Source organism: Alnus glutinosa, chromosome 13, assembly GCF_958979055.1.
Source record: "Alnus glutinosa chromosome 13, dhAlnGlut1.1, whole genome shotgun sequence".
NCBI classification, from domain to species: Eukaryota; Viridiplantae; Streptophyta; class Magnoliopsida; order Fagales; family Betulaceae; genus Alnus; species Alnus glutinosa.
This window is the reverse complement of record NC_084898.1, coordinates 19,508,420-19,522,907: the sequence shown is the minus strand read 5'-3', so window position 1 is coordinate 19,522,907 and position 14,488 is coordinate 19,508,420. Positions and strand designations below refer to the sequence as shown.

The window sequence follows — 14,488 nt, the reverse complement described above, 5'->3', positions numbered from 1 at the left end:
ACTGTACGTGACAATCAATAGGAGCGGCGAAGGCAATGCGAAGTTGCTCAAATTTCAAATGGAGACAAAAACGGGCACAGCCGCTCCTTCCCAGTTGCGTCCAATGATGGGAACTGAACGTCAAGACGCGACAGCAGACAGCGCCCCCCACCTACCGGCGCCTTTCCCGGCCCATAAAAGCTGGAACGAGACAAGGGACACTCTCACAATCACAAAAACACCCTCCCTCATGCGATGTTCTTTTTTTCTTTTCTTTTCTTTTTAGGGCCAACGATCTTGCTCTCCTAAATATAATTATATATTAGGTCTCAAATCCCAATATTTTGCTTTGTTCAATACTTTTTATTCTCCAATTATAATCTCTTATTCTCATCTTGTTTGTTGAAATTTGTGTGGAAATTTAAATTACGAGAATAAAAGTAAAAATAAGAGAAAAAAAAAAAAGAAGAAGCATAAAGTATTATAGATCATTCAGTGTTAGATACTTACGTCTTCTATTCTAAATGATCTTTAAGACAACGTTGTGTCTCATTAACTTATTTATTTACAATACAAATGTTTATATTTATACGGTATAGAATAAATACAAGTATAGTAATCAAATTCCTATGATTTAATCAATATTTGATTACAATTAACCCGTAAATAGAGAATATTTCAATATCAACCAAATATGAAATATATATTGTAACATTTTTATTTTTATTTTTTTTAGTACAACTATCCACTGAAGATTAAATTCAGCCTTGAATCAAAATCTATATACAATCTAATAGATTTGGAATATAGCTAAAGTAAGTTGGACCGACAAGCAGAGGTTGGACATTTGGTTTTTATTTAATATATGAGTTATGATGGACAATTTCTTACACGATACGGGAGCTTGATACGAATTTAATACGAAATTTGTGAGTTAGAGCTGAATGGTTTGATCCATTTAATTAAATGGGTCAAGTTAGGATGACCTATATACTCTTATATCCACGCCTCCGCAAGCCCAACATGAGCCCATTGCGAAATTAACAGATAATGATTAAAAGGTCTAACCCGTTTAATTAAATAGATCGATTTTGAGTTAACTTATATAGTCTTCTACTCATACACCAACACAACCTAAACTCAACATGTAGATACGAATTATCACTCCTAAAACAAGCTCTTGTACAGTAGTATACTGAACCTGGCATGGTACGTTTTTGGCTGCATGCGACAAGTTGATCATATCCAGTATTAATTCTTTGTACGCATTCGCAGTTCAAAATATAATGTCTCCCCATTTTGATTTGGAAATAGAATATATATATAGTATTGTAGTTGGAATAAAGACACTTTAATAGAGGTCCCCCATCTGCAGTCAAGATCGACTTGCATTCTGCAAATTTGTACCAAATTTAAATCTTCAATTTCGATCTTGCAATATCTTCGGATTTTTTTTTTAATCCATTTTTTATTATTTTTTTCACTGTATTTTGTTTTTGGTCGGTTGTTTTGAAGTTTTTTATTCCTGTAATCCTTTTCCAATTTTTTTTTTTTTAAAAAAAGAATAAAAATAAATAAATAAATCCACCTGCTCAAGCACCCATGTGAGCTTCGGCAGTTGCATTTGACACGCTGACATGTCTTCTATGAGCAAGACTTTATGAGACTTAAATGGTAATACCTAACCTCGACTAAAATTTCAATTTTTTACTTTGTGTTTTGAAAAATGTATTCAGTGTTTGAAAACCGAGAATTGTTTTATAGGATTCATGTATGAAAACTTATTTGGATAACTATATTTAAAAGGTACTGTTTAAGAAAGAAAAAACAAGGGATAAATATACTTTTGCCCTCTTAATTAACATCCTTTTTTTTTTTTATTCATAAGAATTGACACGTGTAATACTTAGATCCATCAAATTATTATTTTGTTGCAATTAAGTCATTTCGTTAGGGTTGATTGTTAAAGTGGATAGGGAAAAAAAAAAAAATCATATTTTACCAAATTCTTTCAAAACTACCCTATTTTGGCACTTGGAAAACCAAATTTATCCCTTATATTTATTAATTAATAAAAAAATCCTAAAATTAAATATGTTAAATATATTAAAAAAAAAAAGTAGAAACGGGCAAAATCAAGATTTGGTTTTTATTATTATTCTATTATTTTGGTTTTAAAGAAATGAAGGGTATTATAGGAAGAATGACAGAAAAGTGGTCACGCGTGTGGCATGTGACCACTTTTCCATCCAAACAGACGACAACCTCTAACGGAGTAGCTTAAATGCAACAAATTGGTAGTTTGACGAGTCTAAGTGTCACGCCTACCAGTTTATGGGGCTTTATAAAAAAAAATAGTTATCAGTTGAGGAGGCTAATGTTAGGAAATATGTCATATTTTCCAAGACTCGTGAGATGCGAAGATGAAGAAAGCGGAAGAAAGATAAACAGGCAACCACAAAAGAACACAAGATTTATGTGGTTCACTACTAAAGGCTACGTACATAGAGTTGTAGTAGATTTTACTATGATGGAGAAAATAATACAATAGATTTTTACAATTCAAAGACGTTAATTAAACTATTTAACTCCCAATCTCCTTTAAAGAAAACCTCTATAGAAAACCTAGAAAAGACATCTCAATGTTTTCACAATTTTCTCATAACATCAGTGTCTCGTAACAGGTCTTTAAATATAAAACTGAAGTTTTCAGGCGGTTATGTCCGAACGCCCACTAGGGTTTCGTAGCTTAATGCCCTGCATGTCTGGACACACCAACGCGCTGTACGGACATGCCTCAACAAAAGTCGCTCTCTGGGGTTCCTATCCGGACGAGCCTGGCGAAAGACCACTCCTTAGAGTTCATGTCCGAACATGTAGCATACCTGTTCGGACAGTCCACCATAACATCAGTAGGACCCAAGATGGCTAACACTAATTAAAAACGAGTAATTTTCATTGCGGGATTCGAATTCACTCATTAATTCTTGCTTAATCTCATGGGAATTTCTTTGAGACCATTGAACTACCGTCACTAGTGGTTTATTATGTGGGAGTTGATATGTTTTTTATTAGAGGAAGATAAGATATAAGATTTATGTTATGTCTCGGTAAAGGCCCATTTCAAGTGGAACTCTTTTCTTCGTAACTTGTCCTGCAATATTGCACTATTCATGGATAAAAATATCGGTCAACTATTCCATCAAGAGAAACCTTGTGTTTGTTAAGAGGTGAGAGCTCAAATTGCTCTAACAAATGAGCTATAAGATTCACCGAAAATCTTACTGTTACAAATGTTTTTTCTTATATTTTCCAAAATCACTAAGGAGGTACGATCCTTGTATTTTCTCAGTTCAAAAATGTATTATACATTTAGTCTCAAAAGAACGTAACAAAGTGATATTAGAGTCAGACGTGTCATACCAACATTTTGAGCGATTAGAGTCTGAAATGGGGTCCATGAAATGTGAGATGCAATAATTAATTCAAGAATTGAGTGCCCACCCCAATAAGGTGCTTTAAAAAGAGAAACAAACAAACAATGAGGAGTCATCGTCCTCTAAAATAACAAAAATAAGGAGCTAAAAGTTCATTATGGCAGCCAATAAATTCAAAATAGGCATTTGTTATTGCATGCCCTCATTGTAGGAGGGTGAGGCCAATCCTATGTTCAAATGGGGCCGGTTGCATGGTCCCCCCTTTGTGGGAGGCCATGCAACCATTAAGACCTCTAAGTAACTTTTAAGAGCTCTTAGTTATTTTTTATTTTGTATTTAACATTTTTTTTAGTTTTTAATTTTTAGTTATGATACTGGGATTAAGGTATTTTCCCCTTATATTCTTTTTTGAGTTGCAATTTTGTTAGGTTGTCACAAAATTGTGAAAAGGGAAGTTGCTTAGGTTTTTAAAGTTGGCAAGTTCAATATCAAAACAAAATGAGTTATAGGGTTAAGGCTAGGGTTGATTTGGTGGAAATACAGTGTTAAAATTTGGAGATTGAAGATCTCTCATTTGCACCAGATTAGATTACTCTAGTTCGTACGAGAGTGTGCATCAAGTTTTTAAAAAGTTTAACAATGTTTGGATCTCGAATCCCATTGGAATGTAGTATTAAAGGCACTTTAATGAGCTTCAATCGCAGTCTTGTTCGAATTAGAGGAACTTAGAATGCTTCGATTGAAGTATTGTTTGAACCCTATTCGATTGTCGCTATGCAAAAATTGTGAAACTCTAAATCTCGTTCGAACAAGACTTAATCTCATTCAAAAGAGACTGTGGCAGATTGACTGTTTTAAACCTAAACAACTTAGTCTAAAAACTTAAGTTTTCTTTATAACTATATAAGCCACCTCTCACTATAGTAGCCCCAAAATCTCTAACATTTTTCTATAGAAATTACATTTACGAACAAACCTTATCTGCTACAACCTAAAACTCTTGTGACTAAAAGTTATTCTTTGATTTGAATAATGATAATGAAACAATGGAAGGGTCGGAAACTGTTTAGGCTAAAAAATAAAAAGTAAGCCTTTCCAATAACACTTTCGTGTTCTTTAAATCTATATAAGCTTAAAGGCCGGTGATACAATTATTCCTAAAAGTAAAAATATTTTATATGTCTTTAGACGTAACATGGCTTAAGATGCATGTGTTGTGATATATGTTTGTAAAACTCAATTGGATGAAAAGTAGGACGGCCAAAGTCAATTTAAACTATTATTGCAAGGCTGTCAATACGAAATTTGAAAATCGGAAGTCAAGTTTATGCACATGGCATGTAGGGCACAATTTATTTAAAATATTATAATCCCTACTATGTTTGGATTACTCGTATTTTATTATTATATTGTATTATTTTTAAAAAATATGTTTGGATGGATTTTTTAAATTCAAATTCTATTTAAGTTTTATTTATTTTTGCTTCAGGTTCTCTAAACCATCGTAACATAATTTTAAAAAATAAATTTTTTTCAATATTTACAATTTTAAATATAGTAAAGAATAATAGAATACAATACAAAAAAATCGCACATCCATACGAGCCCTTAACATCTATCACATCAATACTTAACATTGAACCCATCAATAATCTACAACTAACCTTGTTTTATGCCCCATAATCCCATGCTTCCTTCGTTTTTGTTGCTTGTTTTCTGTTCTAAAAATAAAATTAAATTAAGAAACAATCTAAAACACAAAATAATCAATATTATATTTAAATTCAAAATAAAAAAATTTCCAATAACGCATTAAAAACATACATATTTTCTAATGAACAATGTTACAAACTAAACTCTATCGCAATGAGTTAATGTGGCCTTGTTTATCCGTCCTTAAATCAATTCATATTTTAAAAAAGGTCAATAAATAAATTGTATGTTTGACAAAGAGTCTTGAGTGAAAAAGTGAAGAACAAATTGATTGATTAGATATAAAATAAAAATAAAAAGTTTTGGTGAGAAAATTGTTTGTGAAGGTGAAAAGAAATTGTTACCGAAAATTATTTGAAATTTTCTTTTATAATTTCACTTCAAATTTTAAAATCGGTGCGGACGCCCATTATTCCATCATTATAGTGATTTTTTTGGAATGAGAAATCGGCGCTACCGCACCATTTTTTCCCCATTTTAGTGGGCCCAATCCCACATCGGACAGGAAAAGAAAGAGCCCTCTCACATCTCGACCGTCCATACATCAATAGCTCCCGCAGAATCTATAAACACACGTGTAGGAACAGTCAAGATGCGTTTAGAATGTGAGACCCACATATCCAGCGGCTGAGATGCAGTTTGGCCCGGATACTGCAGAGGAGCCTCCCATTCTCTCTCTCTCTCTCTCTCTCTCTCTCCTTAAATGCACCCTCTGTACTCTTCTCTCACCAACTCCATTGCCTTCTCTCTCTCTCTCTCTCTGTGTGTGAGAAGTCTGATCGAAATCAATAGCTTCACATTACCTACACCTTGTATATTGCATATTCAAGTTCATGGGAGAAGATTCTGATTCCACAGTCCAATTGCAGCTCTGAAGAAGAATGCCTTGCTTCCCTTCACAAAGGTCTGTTCCCATTTTCCAATTGTTGCCCTGTTTCTTTCCTTTTATTTGTCTTGACATGGTTAAAGCATCGTTTTCCTGTTTCTTCAGTCTCTTCTATCTGGCTCTTGCATTTCCCTCCTGGTTTAACAGCTGATTGGACGGAGGGAACAATCAAACTGATACTAAAATCTTAAAATAACTTCGATTATACTGAATTAAAGTTTATGATAAATGTGTATAGGTGAGAGTTTATCTTTCAAAAAACCAAAATCGGTTTTGAAAATGAGAAAAAAAATGTTTTGAAAATGCAATTAAAAAAATGTTTTCAAAAAAATGTGTTCAGAATCTTCAGATCTCTGTTCTTTGCGTCGATCCTTTTTGGTTGGATAAAAATAAATTCCTTTTCTTTAAACTTTACCTGCAACTTTTCATGCGCTACTGTTTGAAATAAAAGACTTTAAAAGACAGAACCTAAAATTATCTATTAAATGTTAAAAAAGTTTTTCTAATTTCTTTAGATTTGACCAAAAAGGTTACACAATCACCTCTTTTTACCAACTTTTTTATTATTCATAGAAAAACTTCCTAATTATTTCCTTTTGTTTCACAATGATATCAAGCAAAAGATAGTGAGCTTCAAGTCGTCTTTTTGCTCTCGGCTCCACAATTAGGTTCAACTAGACACTCCGGTTCTCGAAAAGACAATTAAAATCATTAAAATGACTCAAGGCCTCCACTTGTGATTTTACTTAATAGGGTTTATTAAAATATGTATTGAGTAGGTTAGTTGTGATTCAAGTGTTAGGTAGAACTCAACTTGAAAAAGTAGAGTTACTAAAGTTCATGTCCCACTTGATTAATTTATGTCGGTCACTTGGAATGGTAATATACCACTCGATGGTAGCTTTTTTTGCTTTTTATTTTTTTTTTCTCCGCTCATTTATCAATATTGAATGACTTAACATATGCCTATATATAATAACAAGGCATTTTCATCGAGCCTATAGGTCGGCCCCTTTGAGATTCGGCCGCAATGTTGCAACCCATTCAATCTTATACTCTACTAGTGACATCCGGCCCCATACTCGGCGTGGTGACAACTCTAATACCAATTTATACACGTCTCAAGTAGAACTTACCCTTAAAAACCGTCTTGCAAGGGAAGAGTGTCCAAAAATATATATACATTAAGATTATAATTAAGGATAAGAACAAGTAGTGATAAAAAAGAAAGAAAGAAGAAGACATTATGGTTCATGTGGTCTGAGCATTTATTTTTTCTGAAAGAAAAATTCAAATTATAGTCTTGATGGAACATCTCTCATGTTGTTGAGAATATATATATATTTTTTAAACAAGATAACATAATTACTGTAAGTATATAATGGTTCTTAATTGATGTAGGGCGTGGAGCACAGCTGTGGGATTGTCTGTTAAATCATGCACTAAAAGCTAGTGTTATTTTTTCAATCCAAAAGACAAAGACAAAAAGGCGTTGAAAAATAGAGCCAAGATGATGGGGATGAGGAGAAGGCTTGCTTGCTGCACCCGAGACAGAGAGATTAGCATCGACTTTGACGAGCAAGAGAGTAAGGCCCCTCTCATTTTTTCCTACTCACTTTGGCCCTCTCTTCCTCAATGTTGTAATTTCTGGTAATAAAACAAGAAGAAATAGTTTATTAGTGTTAACAAATTAATTAAATTGAATCTTCCGTGATTGATGCTTAGTAGTCTCACGTGATTCATAGCTGATAAACTAATTTAGCAATCTTATCTTGACCATCCGATGCTTTTAGTTGGATAACAAACCTACCACATGGGGGGGTGACTATTGGAAAAGAAATATAAATATAGGCTTAGACTTTGTCAGATGGGGCAACTAATTTTTCATGGGTGGTGGTGCTGCTCAAATATAGAAGTTTGAAATATCATTTCCCTTTTCCAATTGTTTGTTCTTTTGAGGAAGATGGATTTGAGCCAGAGTAATTTATACATTTTATAAATATATGGTGATATGAAGGGCTGAGTTTGATTTAAGGGGATGATTGGTGGGGCTCATAAAAGTGCAGATTGGGAGATGTGTGAGAGAGCCCATTAATCCTTCTTAGTGGGACAGCCATGGCCCCATGACAATGGAGCCTCTGTTCAATTTCTGAACAGAATATTAATGGTGGTGGACCTTTAAAATATATTTCAAATTTTTTTCTTGAAAGTCATGTTCGAGTTAAGCATCGAAACATTCATATAAAAGGCCTAGTCCCCCAAGCCACTCAAAATTTAGTTTTAACTTATTATATTTAGTAGGACAACCAAAAGATTTTTCAATCTTGTGCGTGAAACACCAATAAATTTTAAATTTGTTCTTTGAAAACCAATTTTATGTTTTTCCATCTAAAGAAAGAGCATTAGAGTAAATTCTATGTGTAATAACAAAAAAATTAATTTGTAAATCAATAACATTGGATAAAAAATTAAATGATAAGAGGGACACATTATTTTCGATTGTAAACCAAAATAGAAAAGTATGCAGTTTTGGAAATTGTGTATTTATAAGTTATCTAATCCTTCATGGTCTTTTTCTTTTTCTACTGGGCCTAATTCTTTATGGTCTAATTTTATTTTATTTTTTTTGAATAAGTAATCCTTTATGATCTATTTTGTATGGAGTAATGCAATCACACCTATTTTGGCTGACGTGATATGTTTTAAATAACTTTTTATATTAGCTAGTGGAAAAAAGAAAGTCACTTAAAATATGTTACTTCAACCGATATAGATGTGATAAATGAATTTGAAGAAGAGCATTATTCTTTTGTATGTTGCACCCACTTGACGGGGTTATCCCATTCCATAACTTGAACTTATGGGTTTTGTTTTAGCTTGTTAGGGATGAAAAGAATATTGTTTTTTTTTTGCTTAAAATAGAGAGGTTTTAAATAAATGTGATGTTCTGGTTCAACACAAATTCCAATCCCTTTTTAACTCCATCCGTAACATGTGATTGTGTTTGATTTTTCAAAGTTTATGGGACAGAGCCCGCAAAAATTGCGTACCTCTCACAATTTATTTCGATTGACATTTGTGGGCCCTTAATATGGTAGCAGTATATTTAATCTACCACTAACCACTCCCACTAAATGAGACAATGAAGTAACTGGGTGGGGACACAATGTCAGTGTTTGGATGACTTTTTTTTTTTCATGGAAAAGGTCATTTAACTTATTACCGTATCAGCTCCAATGTGGGGATTCCTTCCTATTACTGTATCAGGTCTATTCCTTTCCATTTTTTGTCGTTTCTATCTCTACATGTTGTGGCTTGTTGTCTTGTTCTTTCCTGTATTTGTAATGTAAGTGCAACCACGTTCTAAAGATGAAACTTCAAGTCTTTTTTCTGATAGTTTCTTGGAAAGTTCCCTCTTGCTCTGGTCCAATCTGCATGGCCATGGAAGCATATGCTTTCTATTCAACTCTTTATTCTAACTTGTCATGTGCTTTTCTGCCAAAACAAAGAAAAAAAAAAGATCTCTTTTTTTTCTTGTGTATTTACAAAAACATCCTTAATTTTGGTGCTATAAGTCAGGTCTCAAACTTTTGATCCTCTCGTCATGAATTTATTTATTTATTTATTTTTTTAAATCTTAGTCCAAAAATATGTGATTATTAACACATAATCCAAATTGTTGCTAGATGGAAGTCGATGGTTTTGGTCCTTGGATGATGAAAAGTTATTGATAGTGGATTAATTTAAATGGACTTGTGGTTTCTTTTTACTTATCGATAAAATAAAATAAAATGAACTTGTTGATCATAATAGTTTGGAAATATATTTTTAAACGCGGTGTATAGCTTTTGCAGCTAAAACTCATCAATCTTGCGAATAATCTATCAAGTGGGAGTCCTCGGGTGATTTGCCTGCAGTTTTACTGGGGAGACTCTATAATGTAGCTTCGATTTGTATATTCAAGTTTTTTTATTGCAGCGTTTGTAGTTGGCAGTTAGCATTTTATTTTGCTATTATCATTTTCTTTTTGAGTATGCCTTGTTTAGTTGCGTGAGCATCATTTATATGTTGAGGACTAATGAGCATTTGTGTGTCCTGTTCCAAAGCTTTTCACCTTGTTATATTAACTTTGTTCTATATATATGTTGTTGGTCTTTGTTGTTTGGTAAACTAAAACAACTTCTCCGCCTTCCATTTGAGCTCTGACAGAATAAAAACTATATATAATGGCATCTTTCAGGAATAATGACATACAATGGCCTTGAGAGTTGCATTCTCAATAATCAATCTTATGAAAATGAAAGCAGAACAAGCAGAGGGGATGAATGTGTAACTGACTCCTTGGACGACGGCGGCTCGAGCTGTTCATCCAGCAAAGATGCTTTTGGATCATTTTCTTCAAAGTGGTTGAAGAGGGACGAACAGAGTTATGATGAATGGGAGCTCTCACAAAGCCCCCAACATTTTTATGTCAAAGAGAAACCTGCTTATGCCATTCAGTTTTCAGATGTGGAGGCAATGAAAGAAAAATTTGCAAAGCTGCTGTTAGGTGAAGATGTTACAGGAGGATGCAAGGGCCAAACCACTGCTTTAGCTTTGTCTAATGGCATCACAAATCTAGCAGGTATGATAAAGTTCCGTTTGCGTAATAGAAATAATTAATTTGATATGCTTTTTCCCTGGCTATATTTTCTGGATTTGCTTTAATTATTTTAATTTTTACGAGTGTGGGATACTTGTACTGCATCACGTTTTTCTGTGTCATATGGAGGTGTTAAGCTAGTGAGATTAGAATTCTAAATGTACTAGGGTATTGATATGGAATCTAACCGTGTATAATTTTCAACATTTGAGAACACATTATAATTAATCTTTGAGGTTAATATGTTTTGCAAGTGATTGTATTAGTAAGTAAACACAATATTTGAGTTTTTACTAAATAAAGGATTGTAAGAATACAATAACAAGGCTTTGCTTGAACAGAAATTTATTATACTAAATACATATATTCTTTCCTAAACAAACTCAAACTGTTCAAAACAGTTTTTTTTTTTTTTTTTTTTTTTTTTTTTTTTTTTTTTAATGTTATCAATATTTATTTATTTACTTTTTCCTTCTTGTGGGTAGGATATAATGCAGGACCATTAATTTCCCTTCTATGACTAACTTGGGGCCCTAGCTATTCCTTATAAAACTTCTTCTATTTTTATAATGTGATCCTATGAGAATAATTACTTTTTCTCTTAACTATTTAGAATATAATAATTGGATTTTCAGCTACGATTTTTGGGGAGTTGTGGAAATTAGAACCACTACCTGAAGAAAGGAAGAGCAAATGGCGAAGAGAAATGGACTGGTTACTCTCCCCCACCAACTATATGGTTGAGTTGGTTCCAGCTAAGCAAAATGGTGCAAATGGCCGGATCTTGGAGGTATTTTCTATTTCAATTGGATAGAAGAATAGAGCAGCACAGATTATATTTATGGTGTGATTTGGATTCGACATTTATCTTGTAGATAATGACACCAAAAGCCCGTGCTGACATCCACATGAATTTACCGGCACTTCAAAAATTGGACTCTATGCTTATTGTAGGTGATCTCTTCATTCGCATTAAAATCTAGAGAACTTTTTATCCATCAATGTATTGCTCAAATTAATCTTATTGGTTTTTCATGTGACAGGAGACGTTAGATTCAATGGTAGATACTGAGTTTTGGTATGCAGAAGGAGGTAGCCGGGCAGAAGGAAGGAATAATAGTGGACGTCAAAGTAAGAGATGGTGGCTTCCATCACCTCAAGTACCAAAGACGGGGCTCTCTGACACTGAAAGGAAGAAATTGCTTCATCAAGGAAGAGTGGTACATCAAGTGTTCAAGGCTGCCAAATCAATCAATGAAAATGTTTTGCTTGAAATGCCTGTGCCGGCCATTATCCAAGATGCTCTTCCCAAGGTAATTAAACTCTCCCATTTAAAAGATCCTTAATTAATCTGCCTTTCTGATATTTTTGTGAGGAAATCTTTTTGTATGTACAAGTCTAATATGAGTACTTACTATTTTATGAGCTTACTCTTATTAAACATTTTTTTTTTTTTTTTGTGTCTCTCTTACCAAAGGTACCTCACCAGAGGACAGCTTTTTACTTTGTAAAAGGTTATGAGTTTAAAGCTTGACAATTTGCTAAGTTGTGGCCTAAAGAAAAAAAAAAGAAAAAGAAAAACATGCTAACTATGCAGAATTGCTTACATATGAACTGTAGTTTAGTGCAATTTTTAGCTAGTAGCTACTCAACCTAGCTATTAAAAACAAGAAGCTATGAACAGAGAGCAGGGGAAATCCTCATCTTTGATCGATCCTTGCCAAAAGTGGATACACGTGCAAAGTTAAAGTAGATTGGAAAAGTTCATTTTGATGCTTTTAGATTCAGCCAGCTAACCTTGACACATCAAAATGAAGTGGGACTTAGTCTGCATGCTTGTGACTTGAAACTATCTACATCATCTGATTATCATTGCTTTATGATTAAAACTTACAGATGAAATTGTAACTTATAACTACATTTCTATTTTTGTACTTACAGTCTGGGAAGGCAAGCCTTGGTGAGGAACTCTACAAGTGTTTGTTTGCAGAATCAAGCTCATCTGATGAAATACTCAATTCTCTTAATTTGAAATTTGAACATTGTGCTCTTGAGGTCATTAACAGGTTGGAAGCTGCTATATTTGCCTGGAAAGCGAAAGTTACAGATCATGTTAATGGTAAATCCCCAGTTCGAACATCATGGTCCTTCATAAAGGATTCAATGTCTGAGATGGATAAGATGGAGTTATTGTTAGACCGAGCAGAAGCCCTTCTACATCATCTCAAGATCAAATTTCCAAACCTTCCCCATACATTTCTTAATGTTACAAAAATTCAGTATGGCAAGGTGAGTTATCTAGTATTCATGTTCATTTTTCCAATTTTCTCAAAACATCCCTCTTCAACCCCATTTGTTCTGCTTTTTTTGTTGTTCATTGAGATAGTTAGGCTTCTGCCATATCATATTGATTTCTTTGCTGTGATCTTACATGCTCATATCTAATAGCTTTTTCTTTCTTTTTTTAGTCTATTTGCCCTAGAAAAGTCTTTTGACATGGATAAAATGTCTTAATCAGAAGTAACCTATAAAAATATATTTTCGTAGAGATTTGGCAATAATTTTCCTTCTCAATTCTTGTAGGATGTTGGGCATTCAATTCTGGAGGCATATTCTCGTGTTCTTGGAAACTTGGCCTATAGCATACTGTTTAGGATAAGAGATATTTTGGAAGAAGATGGTTTGAGCAATCCAAATTCACCAGTGACAATGCCTTATTTTGATATAAATCACTGTGAAACTTCAGCAGTTGGTATAGATGTAAGTAACTCGTTGATTGATCAGATGAACAAGGTGCATAGGCATTATTGCGACTCTAATTCAAGTAGTACTTCTTCATACAGTGATGTCAAAGCAAGTTTTGTGGCTGCAACACCAAGTCGGAATAGACTTTGGTGCATCGACAGAGAGGCCTGTATAAGTGTGTCTCCAAAAAATTCACCTTGATAAACAATAACAAAAATGTGTGGTCTTCAATAGCTTTTTTTAATTATTTTTTGGGTAAAGATAATTTTGGTTTGCCTCTTAAAAAAGGTGTAGTTGAGGTCTTGGGAAACTTTGGATGTACTACTTGGAAATATATAGCAAAGCATTAACTATGTATATGATGATGACAAACTATAATTCTTCAATGGACAGCAATTCCTACAAAAAAAAAAACTAAGCTAATTTGATTTCAAATTTTTTAAGGTGCAACAATTCCCATGAAAATGAAATTTCAGCCTATAATGAAATTAGAACCCTTGCAACTTGTGCACAACTTCTACTTCCAATTGTAAGCTAGAAGCACTTTGCAATACAACATCTTTATTGAAGATAAACATTACTTTGAAGTATAGATATGTTTTCTACTTCGGCTACAAGGTTGGTTGTGAATCATCAATACTTGGAGAGCATTTCATAACATGACTCAATAATTCGGTCCACAGTTCTAAAATAGATGTGCCTCTAATTCTTGTTAATGATAAGGATCCCAAAGAAGAGAGCCCCTTCTATACGGTAGTGGCAAAAATCAGTGGTTTTTTGCCAACCAATAACCACTTGACACATCAGCTAAAAGCAAAAAATTAAAATGTTACTGAATCAGCCAATCCCTCCCCATCTCCCTTCTAAACTCTCTTCTGAAGCCTCACGATTCCAACAAAAAAGAAAAACCCCACTGTCCAAAAACCCCTAAACATATCTGGTTAAAAATCTAATTCAAATCTGTGCTCATAAATTCTTACCAGTTAAAAAAGAGAGTAATGCTGTTCTTATCCAAATCTGGTATAGAAGGGGCTCTCAATTAAAAATTAGGCTAAAAAAAACGGTTGAGGCATTTTATCATACACC

General features: G+C 33.5%; 1 protein-coding gene across 2 annotated transcripts; it reads left to right on the top strand.

The window, feature by feature from the left end:
* The first annotated feature begins 5,849 nt into the window (after positions 1–5,849).
* LOC133854779 (rop guanine nucleotide exchange factor 14-like) lies at positions 5,850–13,788 on the top strand. 2 transcript variants are annotated; one of them, XM_062291051.1, is made up of 9 exons: positions 5,850–6,033; positions 7,417–7,601; positions 10,256–10,639; positions 11,293–11,447; positions 11,533–11,607; positions 11,701–11,970; positions 12,599–12,946; positions 13,241–13,417; positions 13,501–13,646. In XM_062291051.1, the coding sequence occupies exons 2-9, from the start codon at positions 7,526–7,528 to the stop codon at positions 13,501–13,503; spliced, it is 1,488 nt and encodes a 495-aa protein (XP_062147035.1). In that variant the 5' UTR covers positions 5,850–6,033; positions 7,417–7,525; the 3' UTR covers positions 13,504–13,646. The 2 variants fall into 2 exon arrangements, with proteins under 2 accessions (XP_062147035.1, XP_062147034.1); XM_062291050.1 differs by having other exon boundaries at positions 13,241–13,788.
* Positions 13,789–14,488: the final 700 nt, after the last annotated feature.